The sequence below is a fragment of the Trichosurus vulpecula genome, chromosome 8 (genome assembly GCF_011100635.1).
Source record: "Trichosurus vulpecula isolate mTriVul1 chromosome 8, mTriVul1.pri, whole genome shotgun sequence".
Classification (NCBI taxonomy): Eukaryota; Metazoa; Chordata; class Mammalia; order Diprotodontia; family Phalangeridae; genus Trichosurus; species Trichosurus vulpecula.
In genome coordinates, this window is record NC_050580.1 from 516,786 (window position 1) to 535,058 (window position 18,273).

At 47.3% G+C, this 18,273-nt stretch overlaps 1 protein-coding gene across 1 annotated transcript in view; it reads right to left on the minus strand.

The window, feature by feature from the left end:
- Positions 1–17,266, minus strand: part of KNDC1 (kinase non-catalytic C-lobe domain containing 1) — a 100,688-nt gene extending 83,422 nt beyond the window's left edge. The window contains exons 1-3 of the mRNA XM_036737117.1: positions 17,089–17,266; positions 10,715–10,913; positions 9,662–9,720 (exon numbers count right to left, since the gene is read on the minus strand). Of these exons, the coding sequence (XP_036593012.1) occupies positions 9,662–9,720; positions 10,715–10,913; positions 17,089–17,214 (384 nt within the window). The 5' untranslated portion in view covers positions 17,215–17,266. The remainder of the gene's footprint in view (positions 1–9,661; positions 9,721–10,714; positions 10,914–17,088) is intronic.
- Positions 17,267–18,273: the final 1,007 nt, after the last annotated feature.

The following is an 18,273-nucleotide window of genomic DNA, read 5'->3' on the forward strand; positions in this document are numbered from 1 at the left end:
AATCTACAAGCAGTCATACCCCACTGAAAAACTCAAGGGTCAAGTTAGTTGGCTGGAAATATGGCCAGGCAGCAAAAATGCACCCAGATTCAGTCTCAGACTTTGCATTCTTTCTTTGGTGACAAAGAAGACCAAAACTTACAGACAGAAGAAATTAATAAAGTCAAAGAGCCTACAACAGAAACCTCCAAGAAAAACAGGAACTGGTCCCAGGCCATGGAAGAGCTCAAAAAGGAGTTGGAAAAGCAAGTTAGAGAAGTAGAGAAAAAATTGGGAAGAGAAATGAGAAGGATGCGAGAAAGCCATGAAAAACAAGTCAATGACTTGCTAAAGGAGACCCCCCAAAATACTGAAAACTATACTGAAGAAAACAACACCTTAAAAAATAGACTAACTCAAATGGCAAAAGAGCTCCAAAAAGCCAATGAGGAGAAGAATGCCTTGAAAGGCAGAATTAGCCAAATGGAAAAGGAGGTCCAAAAGACCACTGAAGAAAATGCTACCTTAAAAATTAGATGGGAGCAAGTGGAAGCTAGTGACTTTATGAAAAATCAGGATATTATAAAACAGAACCAAAGGAATGAAAAAATGGAAGACAATGTGAAATATCTCCTTGGAAAAACCACTGACCTGGAAAATAGATCCAGGAGAGATAATTTAAAAATTATTGGACTACCTGAAAGCCATGATCAAAAAAAAGAGCCTAGATACCATCTTTCAAGACATTATCAAGGAGAACTGCCCTGATATTCTAGAGCCACAGGGCAAAATAGAAATTGAAAGAATCCATCGATCACCTCCTCAAATAGATCCCAAAAAGAAATCTCCTAGGAATATTGTCACCAAATTCCAGAGCTCCCAGATCAAGGAGAAAATATTGCAAGCAGCCAGAAAGAAACAATTTGAGTATTGTGGAAACCCAATCAGAATAACCCAAGATCTGGCAGCTTCTACATTGAGAGATCGAAGGGCTTGGAATGCGATATTCTGGAGGTCAATGGAGCTAGGATTAAAACCTAGAATCACCTACCCAGCAAAACTGAGTATCATGTTCCAAGGCAAAATATGGATTTTCAATAAAATAGAGGACTTTCAAGCTTTCTCAGTGAAAAGACCAGAGCTGAATAGAAAATTTGACTTTCAAACACAAGAATCAAGAGAAGTATGAAAAGGTAATCAAGAAACAGAAATTGCAAGGGACTTACTGAAGTTGAACTGTTTTGTTTACATTCCTACATGGAAAGACGATGTGCGTGAATCATGAGACCTCAGTGTTGGGGTGGTTGAAGGGAATATGCATATATATGTTTATGTATATATATATATATATATGTGAATGTGTATGTATGTATGTATCTATGTGTTTATGTATGCATGTGTATGTATGTATATATATATATGTGTGTGTTTTTATATATATATATATATATATATATATATATATATATATATATATGTATATATGTAAAAGAGAGAGAGCAGACACAGGGTGAGTTGAAGATGAAGGGAAGATATCTAAAAGAAATGAAATGAAATTAAGGGATGAGAGAGCAACATACTGAGAGAGGGAGATAGGGAGAGATAGAATGGGGTGGATTATCTTGCATAAAGGTGGCAAGAGGAAGCAGTTCTGTGGGAGGAGGGGAGAGGGCAGGTGAGGGGGGGATGAGTGAACCTTGCTCTCATCGGATTTGGCCTGAGGAGGGAATACCATACATACTCAGTTGAGTATCTTACCCCACAGGAAAGAAGAGGGAGGAAGATAAAAACAAATAAAAGGGGGGGGATGATGGAGGGGAGGGCAGATGGGGGTGGAGGTAATCAAAACAAACACTTTGGAAAGGGGACAGGGTCAAGGGAGAAAATTCTATAAAGCAGGATGGGTTGGGAAGGAGCAAAATGTAGTTAGCCTTTCACAACATGAGTATTGTGGAAGGGTTATACATAATGATACATGCGTGGCCTAGGTTGAAGTGCTCGACTTCTTAGGGAGGGTGGGTGGGAAGGGAAGAGGGGAGAGAATTTGGAACTCAAAGTTTTAAAAACAGATGTTCAAAAACAAAAAAAAAGTTTTTGCATGCAACTAAAAAATAAGATACACAGGCAATGGGGCGTAGAAATTTGTCTGGCCCTATGGGAAAGGAAGGGAAAAGGGGATGAGAGGGAAGGGGGGTGATAGAGGGGAGGGCTGACTGGGGAACAGGGCAACCAGAATATATGCCATCTTGGAGTGGGGGGGAGGGTAGAAATGGGGAGAAAATTTGTAATTCAAACTGTTGTGAAAATCAATGGTGAAAACCAAATATGTTAAATAAATAAATTTAAATAAAAAAACAAAACAAAACAAAACAAAAAAAATATCTGCTTATTCCCTTCTCTCCATTCCCTCTCAATGTGCTGAAGAGAAAAGGGCAGTGTTTGGGGAGTCTGAGGACATGAGTTCAAACCTTGGTTATGCTACTTATAACCTATGGGATCTCTGAACTTACCTAACCTTCAATGGCTCTCAATTTTCTCATCTATAAAATGGAGGGAAGGGGAGTAATCGATTAGATGGGCTCTGAGTTCTCTCCCAGCTCTACAGCTTAGATTCTGTAGAGATTCCCAGACAACCCATATAGGCAAGTTTGTCTTCATTCCAAAAAGGGCCCCTCCCTCAGCTCTGAGCAGCTTCTTTCAAGTACAGACAGATGTTGCTCTTTGTGGTGCTTCCTCTGATAGCTCTGTGATGCTGCCCTCCATGGTGCCTCCTCCCTGACATCTCCAGTCCACTGCTGAGGCTGCTCTCCATGGTGCCTCCCCCAAGAAGCTCCATGATGCTGCTTTCCATGGTGCTGCCTGCTCTGCAGCAAGTTTATGGGTGAGGTTGCTCTCCAAGGCACCTCCCCCAGAAGTTCCATGATGCTGCTTGCTCTCCATGGTGATGTCTCCTTTCTTGAGGCCGCACCTCATGCTTGATGGGTGATGGTGCTCTCTGTGGTGTCTCCTTCTGCAGTTTTGTGTGGCTTCCATGGGCAGCCCCAGGTATGGTATTACAGAACCTAAGATTTAGAGCTGGAAACCCCAGGGATCATCCAGTCCAACTCTTTCATTTTACACGTGAAGAATCTGAGGCTCAGGGGAGTTGTTGCTCATCAACCTATTAAACCTTTTTGCTTGCCAACCCTCTTGCACTACCTGGGACACATCATTAATCCCATTTTCAGCAGGAACTTGGTAAGGAGGGAGTTCTAGAAGCAGCAAGAAAGATTCCTCCTATCTGAAGAGTCACTGAAGAGGAGCAGAATGGGAAGTATTAAGCATTTGCCATAATATGACAAAATCCTCCAAATTCCCAAGATGAAGGCAGAACTATTAGGTAGCCTTGTACCTATTTACATTAACCAGGCCACCTGTCCACTAAACATGAGGTCTGCTCCCTCAGAGTCCTGGCTTCAAGGATACTAAACATGACAGAGCTCAATGTGCCAACTCAAACCTAGGATGCATCTGTCCCAGGGCTGTTCATATTCTCTCCTTTTCACAAGGTGTGTTTTGGGAAGTGCTGCTCCTGAGTTACTGGGATATCCTCTTCCATATCATCATGAAAAGATGTTTGGGGGCAGGGGGCAAAGACACTCCTCTTGGGAAGGGAAGAGGATAGACAGCCAAGCTACTGCTGTGCCCTCACTAGAAAGCTTCCCATGGATTCAGGGCACCACTAGAAATTACCTTTGGTCTGTAGAAATTTCTGTATTTTTTCCCTCTTCTCCTCTATCCCCACTAAAACAAACCTCAACTTTCCTAAAATCTATTCCAGACCTGTAGAGCTGAAGGTGATCTTAGAGGGTGACCTTTATTTGAAAGATGAGGAACCTGAGGCTCCAAAGGGAAAAGCAAATAAAGCTAGCATCAGACAGAAGCAATTCTTTTAGGATATTCCACTCCCATGTACCCAGAGGAACACAGGTGCCAGTGGAAAGAGAACACTTTCCCTGCAATAACTACCGGCAGTATTCCAAAAAACATGACAGCCATAAAACAGCCATCTGGCGAATGCCTTACAAATCCTGGTTCACTGGATAGTGAAAATGACCTCAACAGCAGCCAACAGCTCAGCGCCTCTGGCTCTGCCTGGACATCTCTCCCAAAGGGGATGATTTCAGGGTGTATAGAAAAAGTGGGTGCTCCCCCCACCAATCTTGCCTTCAAATACTGATGTCAACAAGCAGCCTGATTCCTACCATCAGAAGGATTCCCCATATGGCTTGGTCACCTGCCATATTGAGGGTGATACACAAAGAAGAGCAGGGTTGGTAGAGAACTATGTAATGAAGAACTAAGCATGAGTAGAGAAATAATAAAAAATAAGAAGAAGATTCATGTGGAAGAACACATGGTCAAGAATATTAAAGGAATTAATGAAAAAAGTGGGCAGGAAGTGGGCCTGGCAGTACCAGATCTCAAACTATGTTCAAGAGCCATGACCATCAAAACGATCTGTACTGGGTTAGAAATAGAGAGGTTGATCAGTGGAATAGATTAGGTACACAATACACAGATGCTGAAGAGCACAGTGACCCAGTGGTTGATAAACCCAAAGATCCCAGAACTTGCTATTCAGCTAAAGTGCTTGGGAAAACTGGAAAGCAGTCTGGCAGAAACTAGGTGTAAGCCAGTATCTCACACTGTTAGCAAGTCAAGCTCCTAATGGGCATGTGATTTAGACATCACAAGCAAATTAAAGGAACATGGAAGAAACCACCTGTCAGATCTATAGATATGGAAAGAGCTCAAGACCAAGCAAGACATATGTTCACAGAGGATGAAATGGATACCTTTGATGACATAAAATTAAAAGTTTTGAAAAAGAAAACCAATGAAGCTACAATTGGAAGAGAAGTTGGAAATTGGGGAAAATATTTGTAGCAAGTTTCTCTGTTAAATGTTTTTTTTTTCCCCAATATGTAAGTAACTGATTAAAATGTATAAGAATAAGAGCCATTGTCCAATAGATAAGTGGTTAAAAGATACGAATAGGCAGTTTTCAGAGGAAGCAATCCAAGCTATAATGAGCCATAATAAAAATGCTCTAAATCACTAATAATTAGAGAAATTCAGATTAAACCTCTGAGGTATCACTTCATATTCATCATATTAGCTAAACTGACAAAAAAGGGAAATAACAAATGCTCGAGGGGATGTGAGAAAACAAGTACTTCAATGTACTGTTTGTGGAGCTATGAACTGGTGCAATCGATCTGGAAGGAAATTTGGAACTAACACCTCCACCCCCCAATTATTAAATTATGCTTACCTTCTAACCCAGGGATACCACAACTATGCCTGTACCCAAAGAGATCAAAGAGGAAAAGGACCCACATGTACAAAAATATTGATAGCTCTTTTTGTGGTGGCAAAGAGCTGGAAATTGAGGGGGCGCCCATCAATGGAGGAATCATTAAACAAGTCATGGTATATGAAGGTGATGTAATAGTAATGTGCTGCAAGAAATAATGAAGGGGGGAGTTTTATTGTAACCTGGGAAAACTTTTATGAACTGATACAAACTGAAGCGATGAGAAGTAAGAGAACAGCTTATACAAGGACAAGAATGTTTCAAAGACAAACAACTTCGGAAAACTTTGGAAATCTGATCAGCTCAAAGCCCAAGCACAATTCCAAAGGACCAATGCTCAAAGGTGCAGTTCACCTACAGATGGAGAGCTCACGGACTCAGCATGCAGACTGAGGAATCGTTGCTTTATCGCTTTCTCGACATGGTGTAGCCAGAATGGACTTTGTTTTCTTTGAATGACTCAGCTCGCCTCGTTGAGCTTCCCTGGACGCTGGGGCTTGCTCTTCTGGGGCAGGACCAGAGCTTCCTGTGTGATGAGTCATGGCGCTGGCTGAGGGGAGGTGTGTTAATGTGGTCTATGCTGGGGGAGGGGCCAAGTCAAGAACCAATCGGCCCTGGTTGTTCAGGCGGCGCTTGATGATGTCAAAAACTCTATAAGAGGGGAGAGGACAGCTTGAAGATCCTCCTTTCCTTTTCCAGTTGGAGCCAGAGATGCCTACAGCCAAAGCTGAGCTGCCGGTAGCAGAGCTGACTGGAGGCTAGTGGGTAATCTTCTTACCATAGAGGGGAAGCATGTATACAATTTTGCCTTATACCATCTCGCTTCTCTGTGGCCTCCTGGTTACCCTTGTGAGGCGGACTTATTGGGCCTGGAAGCTTTTGATGAAAATATCAAAATGGGGATGCTGGTTTGTGGGATTGTTACTGTGGAGTGTAAATACATGCTTTAGTTCTCCTGCCTTCTGCCTGGAGAATTCCTTATATCCTGCGGTTCCGGACCTTTTAGGCACATATGAGATTCTCTTTGAAATCATAAATTCTGCCTTCCTAATATACATGGCTAATACAGGAATTTGTTTTGCTTGATTAGAAATTTGTGATGCTTTTGTTTTTCTTGCTTTCTCAATGGGAGGTGGGATGGAGAGAATTTGGAAATGAAAATAAAGCTGAATTTAAAAAAGAAAGAAAAGAAAAATAATCCCTTCTAGGAAATGATGACAGATGTTACATCACAAAGTCTCAAAATGCTTAAATGGAGTCCCTTTCTCTATATACTATATTTGTGCCAAAAGTGCACATGAAGAACTCTTTTTTGAATAACATAACTATATCCATTGCAGAAACAACCAGATTTATTTCAGCAACAGCTGCCAACAAGAATATCACTAGATGGGGGAATTTATTCTGCAAATGAAAATGTCCAAGTTATTTCTGTTTAATCCAGAGGGAAATGTCACCCTGTCTGTGACATCCCCACCCCCACAGCAGCCATAACACCCTCCTCTCATTTTTTCCTGTGTTGAGATCTTGGTGAGACTCATGATCTTTTTTGGCCTTTAATCTCAATTATCTATAAGGAATAAGGTGGAACTTGGTAGCAATAGGAAATTCAGGATCAAGTCAGAGAAAAACCCCACAAGTGACCCTGAGGTGACACCTCCAACTGTTTACAACATGGCTGTTGATTACCAGAAGCAAAGAGGGAATGGTTGCTTTGAGGTCAACCAGTCAGTCGACAAGCATCTTAAAGCACCTACTATGTGCCAGGAACTGTGCTAAATGCTAAGGATACAAAGAAAGGAAAGCATATTCAGAAATCAGACTTCTCAAGAGTGAACATGAACATACCTTTCTAAGGCTTCCATCACCTCAGCATTCAGCTCAGAGATGAGTCTATACACCCGTTGAAAACAGGGCCTTTGGGCCAGCTTGACATTCAAATGGTGAGTGACAATACCACCATCTTTCCAGCCCCCCAGGATCACGACCTTGGCATCACCTTCTGTTCCTCTCACTTACCCCACATTCTCCAATCTGTTGACAGGTTTTCTTCCTGCTTTCACATCATCTCATTTGTGTGTGTATGTGTGTGTGTGTACAAGTGTGTGCACGTGCGTGTGTATGTATATTCCCTCTTTCCACCCACAGTCATCAGGCCCTCATCACATCTTTCCTGGACTGTAGCAAAAGCCTTCCAAGTGGCCCTCTGCCTCAGATCTCTTCCCTCTTCAATCTACCTTCCACTCAGCTGCCAAAACAATTTCCCCAAAGTGTGGACTTGACCATGTCACCCCGATCAACAAACCTCAGTGGCTCCCTATTGCCTCCAGACTAAAATGCAAAGTTTGCTGACATTCAAGGCTCTAAGTAGTTTGGCTCTATCCCATCTCTGTAGTCTTACATATTACTTTCCCCTCCATCCACTCTACCCAGGCCTTGTGTTCGCATCCCCAGTCCAACCATACTGGTCTGTAGGCCGCTCCTTCCACAGTCTACAATCAATGACATTTATTAAGTGCCTACAGTGTGCCAGACCCTGTGTGCTAAGCTCCAGGGATACAAAAAGAGACAGAAGACAGGCCCTGCCCTCAGGGAGCTTATAATCTATCCTCAGGCCTTTGCCCTGGCTCCCCACCTTGGATGGAGCTCTCCCTCCTAACCTCCACCTCGAAGCTTCCCCCATTAGAATGTAATCTCCTTATGAAGGGAGGGTCGTTCCCCCTTCTTTCTGCGTGCCTAGTACCTGGCACAGTGTAAGCACTCAACAAAAGGTTGTTGATATCTTACCCTGTCACTCCCTGGCTTAAGAAGTTTCCAGAGCTCCCTACTGTCTCCAGCATACAATATTAATTCCTCTACGGGACATCTGAAGCCTCAAGCAAGGTGCCTGCCAGGCTTAATGATGTCAGTTGGCCCTCTTCAGCCACTGGATGGTCTCACACACCTGGTCTTTGTGTTGTTCTGCTTACGGGCCTTGTCACCTCCCATCTTTGCAGGAGATAGGATCCCTTTCTCCTCAAGGGGGAGGTGCAGTGCTGTCTCCACTGGGAAGAGGGGCCTTTAGCAATGCATGTGCCATTATCATTGAGGACCACAGCACTGGAGGAAGCAGTCACCCCATTTGACCAAGGTTCTCTGTTGCCTCCTGGATCTGTGCCCTGGGAAGATGGCACATCTCCCTCTGGTGCCTTGATTCTGCTTAGCAAGGAGTCCTCCTTATCTACCAGTCCTCACCACCTCTTCCTTGGACCCCACCTGGATGGTCTTCTCTCCTCACCTAACAATACTTGTGGGCTCCCAGCCTCACTGCCTAAAGGACACAGTGCACACCATGCTCATTCCTTGGCTCCCAGGGGCCTCAGCCACTTCTCTTCTGGGCCACACTTCCCCTCCTCCAGTCCTCCTGCTCCTGGTATCCCCCAACACAGGGAAAGACTCCCTGCCTCTCTAGCTTGGTTTCCTCCATGATTTTCACCACTACATGTCTCCTCCATTTTTAAAGGCATATTTCATCCTCCTGATACCTACGGAGTGGGGGAGGTTGTTTGCCAGTCAGCAGCTCGAGCATAGTCTCAGTCACTTGGCTGCACATTCCACACAGGCATCTACTCTCCAGACACCCATCTGCTCTCCTGGCCTGAATTTCCCCTAGTCTACACAGTTGCTAAGATTACTGCCAGCACTGACCATCTTTTGCCTCACACGCAGAACTCAATGGAAGGGGCATTTTCAATCAACATGGCACGCCAGGAGCATCTTATGCAGCTTTTTCACTCTAAAACTAGGGCTTATCACCTTATTAGTTAAACTTTTCAGTTTATTTATAAATTTTTCAGTTTATTAGTTAATTTTAGACACCCCTTTCTCTTCCCTGCCCAAATCCAAGTTTCTGTAGGAAACCCTTGATGCTCTGGAGGCCAGGAGCCGAAGTCCTCTAAGGAGGGAAGGTAATGTTTACAAGAGCCAGCTGACCTCTGAAGCCAGCTGCTGATTTACTCATGGGAGCAGAGTAGCAGAGAGATAAGAGGAAGAAACAAAGGAAATGAGCTCTTATTAAGCACCCACTATGCGCCAGGCACTGTGCTAAGTGCTGGGGATTCAGAAGAAGAAGGAGAAAGCCAGTCAAGGAGCTTGATGTCCAGTGGGGGAGCCAACAGGCAAACAACCAGGGACAAACTAGCTAGAGACAGGGTGAACTGGAGAGATCCAGGAGAGGGCAACAGAGGACACAACAGTTCACTATAACAAAGCTCTTCCAAGGTGCTCATGGCAAGCTAGGGAAGAGAATGGCAACATCTGGGGCAGACAGCAGCTCTTACTTACTTCAAACGTATTTCCTGTTATGTCGAACTCTGGTGGAACAAAGGCACCTTCAGGATCATCTGGGGAAGAAAGAGAGACAGAGAAATAAATAACCTTGTACAACTACCCTGTAGTGAAACCAAACTCCATTGCTCATTCCCTTCTACACTTGAGCAGCAGCAGTGGCAGCAGTGGGAGCAGGAGCCTAAGTTGAGATTTGTGCCACCAGGATGGATTCTGCTGAGGACTTGGGAGGCCCAATGTCACATGTAGAGACCAGGCCTCTGGAGGACCAACTCATCCCATTGAAGAATTAATTCTGTGCTTCGGGATCCCTTTCTTCTATATCCAGCATCAGCTGAGCTTGGTGCCTGTTTTTAGCTTGTTCTCAACCAGGATTCCTGCCCCATCTGTGCCTCTCCAGGCAGTTAAAAAATGTCACTGCCCTCTGGCCACCAGATTCTCAAAGCTTGTTCTCCTGGAGGTGAGGAGAAACAGGGTCACAGGAATGGCCCAGCAGATTTCCACTGGACATGGAAGCTGCTGGGAGAAGAGCTTTTACTTTGAATGGAAAACTTGACTTCCATTCATTGAGTTGTGAGAATCAATGGAAACAGACATGAGAAGCCATGAGCTGTCTGAGAAGAAGGAGCCAAATCCAGCCCTGCTTGGGTTTGGGGTATGGACTCCAGCACAAGCAGAATGTGAGTTCTTATAGCCAATGAAGTGCAGTGCCTGTCCCCAAAAGGTTCAGGGTCGAGGATCCCCCAGCCAAGCACAAAGCAAATTAGAGCTTTACTCCCCCAACACAATAATTTCAGCAAATCCAGTAAAATGGGTTTGCTGTCTTGCAAACATTTGTGAAGACATAATTATTGTGACTAGGCAGACCTACTTCTCAAACTAACTGGGTTCCAGTTTTAATTACATTCATTAACAAATGACGCTCTTCTATGGAATCACAAACAGATCCCGAGATGCCCATAGGATGGCTAAGCCCAGGACCTATTTGTGTACCCAGGGCAGTGGACATGTTGTCAGCTGGCCCTGCATTCTGGGGGTTCTGGCACTCACCGCTGAGCTGTTCCATGAAGCACACATTGCCATTGGTGTTAAAGGCCAGCGTGTCTGGGGTGATGCACAGTGTCTGGAAGATGGCGGAATGGGAGATGCTCCTCAGGGAGCGGCTGCATTCCAAGCATACTGCCCAAATGTCTTGCTCCGTAAGGCAGCTATCACGCAGGGACAGGATGTCAGCAAGTGACACATTCTCCTGCCAAGACAGGAATTCAAAATTACTCCACGTCATAGGATGTGGAAACAAATGGGGGCACAGGGAATCCAATAGAAACAAGACCCCACGACTAATTCGAGCAAATTCTTTTGCCTCTGGAAATCAAAGATTTTGTACCTCATTCACAACTGGCCCTCTGGGAAAAACCAAGGAATTGCCACAAACAGTACTTTATGTCATTATATCCTTGGATTCTAATGAGATTGTGGAATTAATATAGGAAGAGTGTCATTAAGAATCCCGAGAATGGAGTTTCAATAATTCTTCTGAAATACAACATAAACCAGCTGAATCCCCAGACTGGCAGCATGGGGAAGATGCCCCCTTCATTCTCTCCTGCTCCTGGAGTAGCACAGTGACTGGGGAGCCTCAGCAGGTGGGTCACAGCCTTGTCAGAAACTTCCCCCATAGAACGGAACTGAGGCCACAGCAGGCCAATGTCCACAGGACTATAGTCTGTCCTCCTGCTACAGAAGGTGGACAGGCCAGTCAGTGGGAGAAGATTGTGCCTTTCACAGGCTCAGACAGAGACCTAGGAGCAGCAACCAAGTTCTGGATGACATCTGTCACCCTGGCCTGGATGAATTACAACATGGGAAAACTGAAAGGATGGGACTGCTGAGCCACTATCAAACGTCACCAAATGATCATGAAGAGAGAAGGAATGAGGACAGGAGATACAAGTCTATAAACCACAGGCCAGTGAAGCTGACTTGGATTTCTGACAAAATTCTGGAATGTGTTATTAAAGGGTTGGTTAGTGAAACTCTAGAAAAGGGAGCAGTGATCACAAAGAGGTAGCGTGGCTTCATTGGGAAGAAATGCCAGATGAACCCAGGCTCCCTTTGTGACAAGACAACTAAACTGGAAAGGCATGGGAATGAGGTAGATGGAGCTTACCTAGATTTCAGAGAAGTTCCTCAAGCTAGTCTCATGGAAATGATGGAGGTTAGGGCCAAATGAGAGAATAATCAGGTAGATCCAGGAAGGGTGGAATGGCCCAAACCAAAGACTAGTTAACAGAAGTTGGCCAAAACAAGTTAAGTAACCCTTGTGAATAATTTGATGTCTACTTGGAAGGAAGAAGGAGAAGTCCAGTGAAGTGTCCCAGGATTCTGGGCCTGGCCCTCAGCCTCTGGGCTCTTTACTGATGACTTAGACCAAGGCAGCATAGAATTAGAGTTAAATGGGAGGGATCACAAATGCCATCTAGTCTAACTCCCTCATTTTCCACATGAGGACGCTGAGGCAAAGAGAAGTGAAATGGCTTTTCCAAGATCTAACTTGGGATTGGAATTGAGGCCTTCCCCCACTCCAAGGCAACCACCCCCTCCACTGTGTCAACTGAGTCCTTATCAAATATGCAGATGATAAGATCAGGGTCCAACAAAGGTCTCCAAGGGTTAGAGTATCATTGGGCTGTACTCAAGAATGTGAAATGGGGATAGCTCAATCAGACAAGCATTCATGAAGCACCACTATGGAGGTGCAGGCAATCCTAAGACAAAGTCTGGTCTCGGGAACTTACATCCTATGGGAGAGACAATATTGCTGCTGTTTGTCCTTCATTTTCAAAGAGGGCCAATGACATCACAAGAGATGCCTTGACTTGAGAGTGAACTGGATTGAAATGAGGTAGAGTTGCACAAAGTTGTCAGCTTCACTCTCTCTTCCTGAGTCAGTGTCCAGTGTCCAGTGGCCAGACAAAAGTCAGAAGGACTGGACATGGCCTGGGATGCAGTAGATGACCTTTGATGTCTAAATAAGCTCCACAGCTCCTGCTTCAGCTGTCTTCATGGCCGTTGGAACAAACCGTCCTTCTCTGCCCATTCCACAGGGAAAAGACAACATAGCAGAGTATAGAAAACATATACAAGGTAATGGGGGAGAGGACTCACTAGCAGGAAGAGGGATCTGGGAAGGCTTCCTGGAAGAAGTGGTGTTGGAACTAAGTCTTGACTGAAATGAGAGATCCTATGATGTGGAGGTGAGTGCAAAGGAAGTAGTACATCCCAAGCATGGGGGAAACAACATTCAATGATACATGGGAGGAAGAGGCAGAAGGCTTCATTGGCTGGACCAAAGAGTACGGGGAGGGAGTGGAATGATGGCTAAGAAAGGCTAGCTGCAGCCTGGGAAGGGGGTTACATGCAAATAGAAGAGCTGATGTTTGATCCTAAAGGCAATAGGGACTCACTGGAGTTTCTGGAGCAGGAGAAAGGGCATGGGCAAGGGGAGCTTAGAAATAGCATTCTGACAGCTGTGTGAAGAATGGACAGGAGGTAGGAAAACCAAGCAGGAGGTGTCAGCGACAAAATATTAATACTGTTCTCTACATTCTAGGCACGTCTGCCAGAAACAGCTTTATTTAATTTAACATTCTAATATCTAAGCATTTCTAGTCTAGAGGAGGAGATGGCCAAACTGGCAGCATTCCCCCAATGCCCTCCCACGTGTCTAACTCAAACAATCTGAGGTGACATTTATAAGAATTCTCAACAAGGAAAAGATCATAAGATTCTAAAATATAGCATTCCAAACAATGGTCACTATGAGTTCCTTTCAGGACCATCCAATGGACTCAAAGGTTCCCCAGAAGTAAGTAAGCCAAGCAGCCTCTTCCGTAATTTCTTAATCCTTTCTTAAAAGAGAAGGTGAGGACTCTCGTTGCACCAAGAATTCCTTTCAAAGTTGGACAAAGAAGAGGCTGCCTTAGGAGCTGTTTGGTGAGTCAAGAGCTCAAATCACTTTGGCTGTGTGTGTGGGGAGGGGGACAATGACCCAAATAAAATAGGAGTTTCTCTTGGTTCTCAGGTTTGGTAACAACCCTTAATGGGCAGCCAGATTGTGCAGTTAGATAGAGTACTGGGCCTAGAGGCAGGAACACTCATCTTCCTGAGTTCAAATCTGACCCCAGACATTTACTAGTTGTGTGACCCTGGGCAAGTTACCTCACCCTGTTCGCCTCAGTTCCTTATCTGTCAAATGAACTGGAGAAAGAAATGGAAACCACTCCAGGATCTTTGCCAAGTAAACCCCAAATGGGGTGACGAAGAGTCAGACATAACTGAACAACAATAACCCTTGATCCACTTCTCTAAGAAAGGCCTTTGGTCTTCTACCTAACCCACCTACAATCAGGTAAGTCTGGAAAGCAGTATAAGACCAGAGAAATAGTACATCTTCATATTTTCTGTTTTTACTAAAAAGCTTTTACATCTATTTCCACATCTATTTCCAGGTATCTCAATTGTTGAGGTTAGGAAGGGAAGGAGATGTACCAGGCACTAAGCTACCTGCTCTTACAAAGCTAGTCTCCTCAATGGATGGCCCATCCAGTTGGAAGTGTTAATTCTTGCTTTCTTACAGGCTATTGGGGGTTATTGCAGGTCCAATATCATTCTGTTACTCATTCCCATTAAATAGGGTACCTCAATGATTTGACTACAAATCAACCCATAATTTATGCTAAGTGTTGGGGTCAAAACCCAACCAAACAAGCAAAGAAAGAAGGTAAAAGCCAGTCCTTGCCCTCCAGAAGTTCATATTTAAATAGGGGAATTAATATGCAAACACTGAGGTACAAACATGGTATGAACAAGAAGGCTCTAAGATTAAGAACTGGGAAAGGCTTCCCAGGGAAGATGAGACTCCTAGGGCAGCAAGGTGGTGCAGTGAATAGAGCACTGGCCCCAGATCAAAAGCATCTGATTCAAAACAGGCCTCAAACACTTACTTGCTGTGTTACCCTGAGCAAGTCACTTCACCCTGTTTGCCTCAGTTTCCTCATCTGTAAAATGAGCTGGAGAAGGAAATGGCAAACTCCTCTAGTACCTTTACCAAGAAAACCCTAAATTGGGTCATAGTGAGTTGGACACAACTCAACAATGAGAACAAGTGCCTACTATGTGTCAGGCACCATGCTAAGCACTAGGGATAAAAAGGGAAACTGGAAACTCAACCCAATATGCCCTCTCAGAGGTCTGTTGTGGGCTGAGCCAGGGAGGCAGGGAGGCTCCCAGTCTGCCAAGAGCTTCCCATCTTACTGAAAAGAGAGGCCTGAAGCAAGTGATCAGACTGGGGCTGCGGGTCCATCAGGAGCCCCAAAGACTAAGTCCTCTTTGCTGTCTTGGAAGTGGGGTTTCTGAGATCCCTTCTCCCATAGACTCACTTTTTCATCTTTAACCATGTTTTGTCCAAACTTGGTAAGTGAATGTGCTTGTCTCCAGTTTCTGGGATCCTGGAGCAGATCAGGAAGGCTCATTCATCATCCTGTGTGGGGTTGTCTGGTTACCAGGGAGAGCACCTGTCCTTTACAAATCCTCCCGATATCAACCAGTCCTCAGTCAAAGCCTTACACTTTGGAGGAAACTCTGTAGTCCTGTCTCCAGGAGACCCCACCTCCCCTGGGCTTCTAGATTCCTTTATAGGACAAACCTTCCAGGTGCTTAACAAAGCTTTATCTTCATGGTCCCCTCCCAAGCAGCATTACACCTGGCCAAATTTAGGTCACAAGTCGGATCAAGGCAGAGATTCTGCCAGTCCTGTGCATGTTTTCAGGACCCCTGAGTGGTCCAGGCAGCCAAATCAGCTCAGTGGACTCCAGGCCTCCACTCCAGTTGGTAATCAGGCTTTTTTTTTTAAGCCTGTATTTTCCTTCTCTCATTCTTGGGGCCTCTCTCTTAGGAGATCCCAAAGCAAACATTGGCAAAATCCTTGTTAGGAGGGAGTCTGTGTGAGAAGGGCTAACTGGGCATTCCCTCATCTGAAAAGGGGACCATTGGACTGGAGACATAAACGGAATCAGCCCCTAGGCTGAGCGAAGGAGCCTCTCTCTGGGTAACTGGTACCCTGGCCAGAGCAGCCAGGCCTTATGTAAGCTCAGTGCAGAGTGCCAGCCCTCCTCCAAAGTCAACAGGCCTTCACAGAGACAGACTGTGCCCCATTTCCCAACCATGCCAAGTAATGAGGACCAATATTCTCTCTAAGGGTTCTGGGGGTCCCTCATGAGCCATAGCTCTGCAAATTGGTAAGGGCATGGGCATGTGCCCCTCCTGGGGGGTTAAGCTGGAAGGGGCCTCAGGGACCACCTGGTCCACCTTCCCTGAGTTCACAGAAGAGGAAACAGCCTCATACCAATACAGAGAGAATGAGGAAGCCAGGACTTCTGAGTCCTCCAGAAGCAGACAAGCCTGGGGTGGGGGTCATTGGGGAGGTTGGGGGCAGCAACAATCCAGTCCTGGCTTTCAGGCTGAGACTAATCTGATGGGATCTCCATGGCTCAGCAAGGCTGGTCCCCACTATGCATGGCCACACCCCTGAGACCAGGACCTGCTGACCTGGGGGGTCGTTGGTCATTAATTGTGATGATATACTTAAGATCTGAAGGAGGCTGGAGAAATGTTTAGTTCCACTCTATTAAAAGGAGTCCATACCTGCCGGATCCCAGAAACCCTAGGACTTCCCCCCTCCCCCCCAAGGCTTCATGGGCAGGGACTTGGGGTGGGGTCCTGGAAGCTGCCGTGGGAGTGCTGAAGGGAACCCTTCTGCTCTCTCCAACCCAGAAGGGTCTCCAGACTAAGCCTCTGGCTGAGCCTAGGGAAGTCTGAAGGTGCTGGTTCTGGCCCAGCCTCAGCAGCCTGGGTTGGGGGAGGAGGACAGCAGCCTGGAGGTCCTGGTTCTAGCCCAGTCTCAGCAGCCTTGGGGGGGGGGGCGGGGAACAGCATATATTGGGGCTCCTGCGGTCCTCCTGGCCCTCATGGGGTGGGTGTGGGGGGGTCCAACCTGCCCTACGGAATTTGCCAGAACCCCGAGGCTGCAAGAAGGATTCCTGGGGGGGATTGGGAAGGGGCGGGAGGAGGATGATATTACGAATTAGGGTTATCTCTAAATCCTGATGCCTGGCTCTCAGTAGGTGCTCAATAAATGTTGATTGACTGGAGCGTGCGGTGGCCCCTCCCTTCCCCAGACACATCAGCTCTCCAGTTCCAGGATGCCTCCAGCCCAAGGGGTCGTGGCGGGGCCAGGACCCCTCCCAGGGAGGACAGAGGGTCCATCTCAGCCCAGCCGGGTCCAGACCCGCCAGGAGCCCCCGACCCAGGAAGGGAAAAGTTGGGAATCCTGTCCGGGGGCTCTCCCTGGGCGGGGGCCTCACCTCGTCCTCCAGCAGGGCGGGCAGCGGCTCGAAGTCATAGAAGTCCAGCTCTTCCTCTTCCTCCTCTTCCTCCTCTTGGCCTCCGTACAGCTGTTGCTGCAGCGGCTCGACCAGCTCGGCGTCCATTGCGGCTCTGGGACCGATGAAGCGACGGCGGGCTCCCCGTGCCGCCCCTACGGCCAAGGGCTGGCGGCAGGGGCCGCCCTAGGGCAGGGTCCGGGGGCTCGTTGGCCTCCCTCCCCGCGGCCCCAAGGCCGCCCGAGGATGGTGCTCCTGGTGGCGGGGAGAGAGACTGTGCCGGGAGTGGCGGCTGGGTGTGTGAGACTGGTCGCTGAGCTCGGCTCCGCGCCGTGCCGACCCCAGGCCCTCTGTCCGTCTGTCCGCCAGCCCTCCGCTGCCTCTGGTCCCGTTCGCCAGCGGAGATCGGGCTAAGGACGCTGCGCCACCATGGCAACGCGCTCGCGCTCTCGGGAGCGCGCGGGGGGGGGGGCGGGGCGGGGGCTCTGCCCCCCCCTTCCCTGCGGGGCTGTCCGCGCTGGCTCCGCCCCCGCCCGGCTCCTGCCGCAGTGACCACCTCCTTCCTCCCTGCCTGCGCTGTCCTTGGGGGGAGGGGGGACTTTGGCCTTGGCCGAGCGCTGGCTGTCTGGGGCGGGGGACCGACCAACCCTCTGCAGTGGCGGGGTGTCAGGGGCCTGGCCTTGGACGCTGCAGCGACCCGTCCCCAGAAGCCTCGGGACCTGGAGTCCCGACTTGGGGCTCACCTGAAGCACCAGAACCGGAGGCCTGACTTTCGGGACCCTATGCCCCACCCCTCCAGCCCTGGACCCCGGAGGCCTGACTCCGGGGCTTCAGTGGCACCCCGACCGGGATGGCCTCGTTGTGGGTGGCACGGCAGGGGGATGAGCGGGGCGTATCCTGTGGTCTGTCTCCATGTCCCCGCCTCCCCCCTCCCCAGACCAACAGATCCGATCACTGACAGGGCCAGTGGTGGGCTATGGAGGGAAATGCACTCCTCTATTACCTTCTTAAAGCAATGATAGGTGGTGAATGGCTGGATGGATAGATGGTGGATGGATGGAAGGATGAATGGGTGGATAGATGGGGGTAGGTGGATGTGTGGATGGATGGGTGAATGAATGGATAGATGGATGGATGGAGGGAGGGATGGATGGATGGATGGATGGA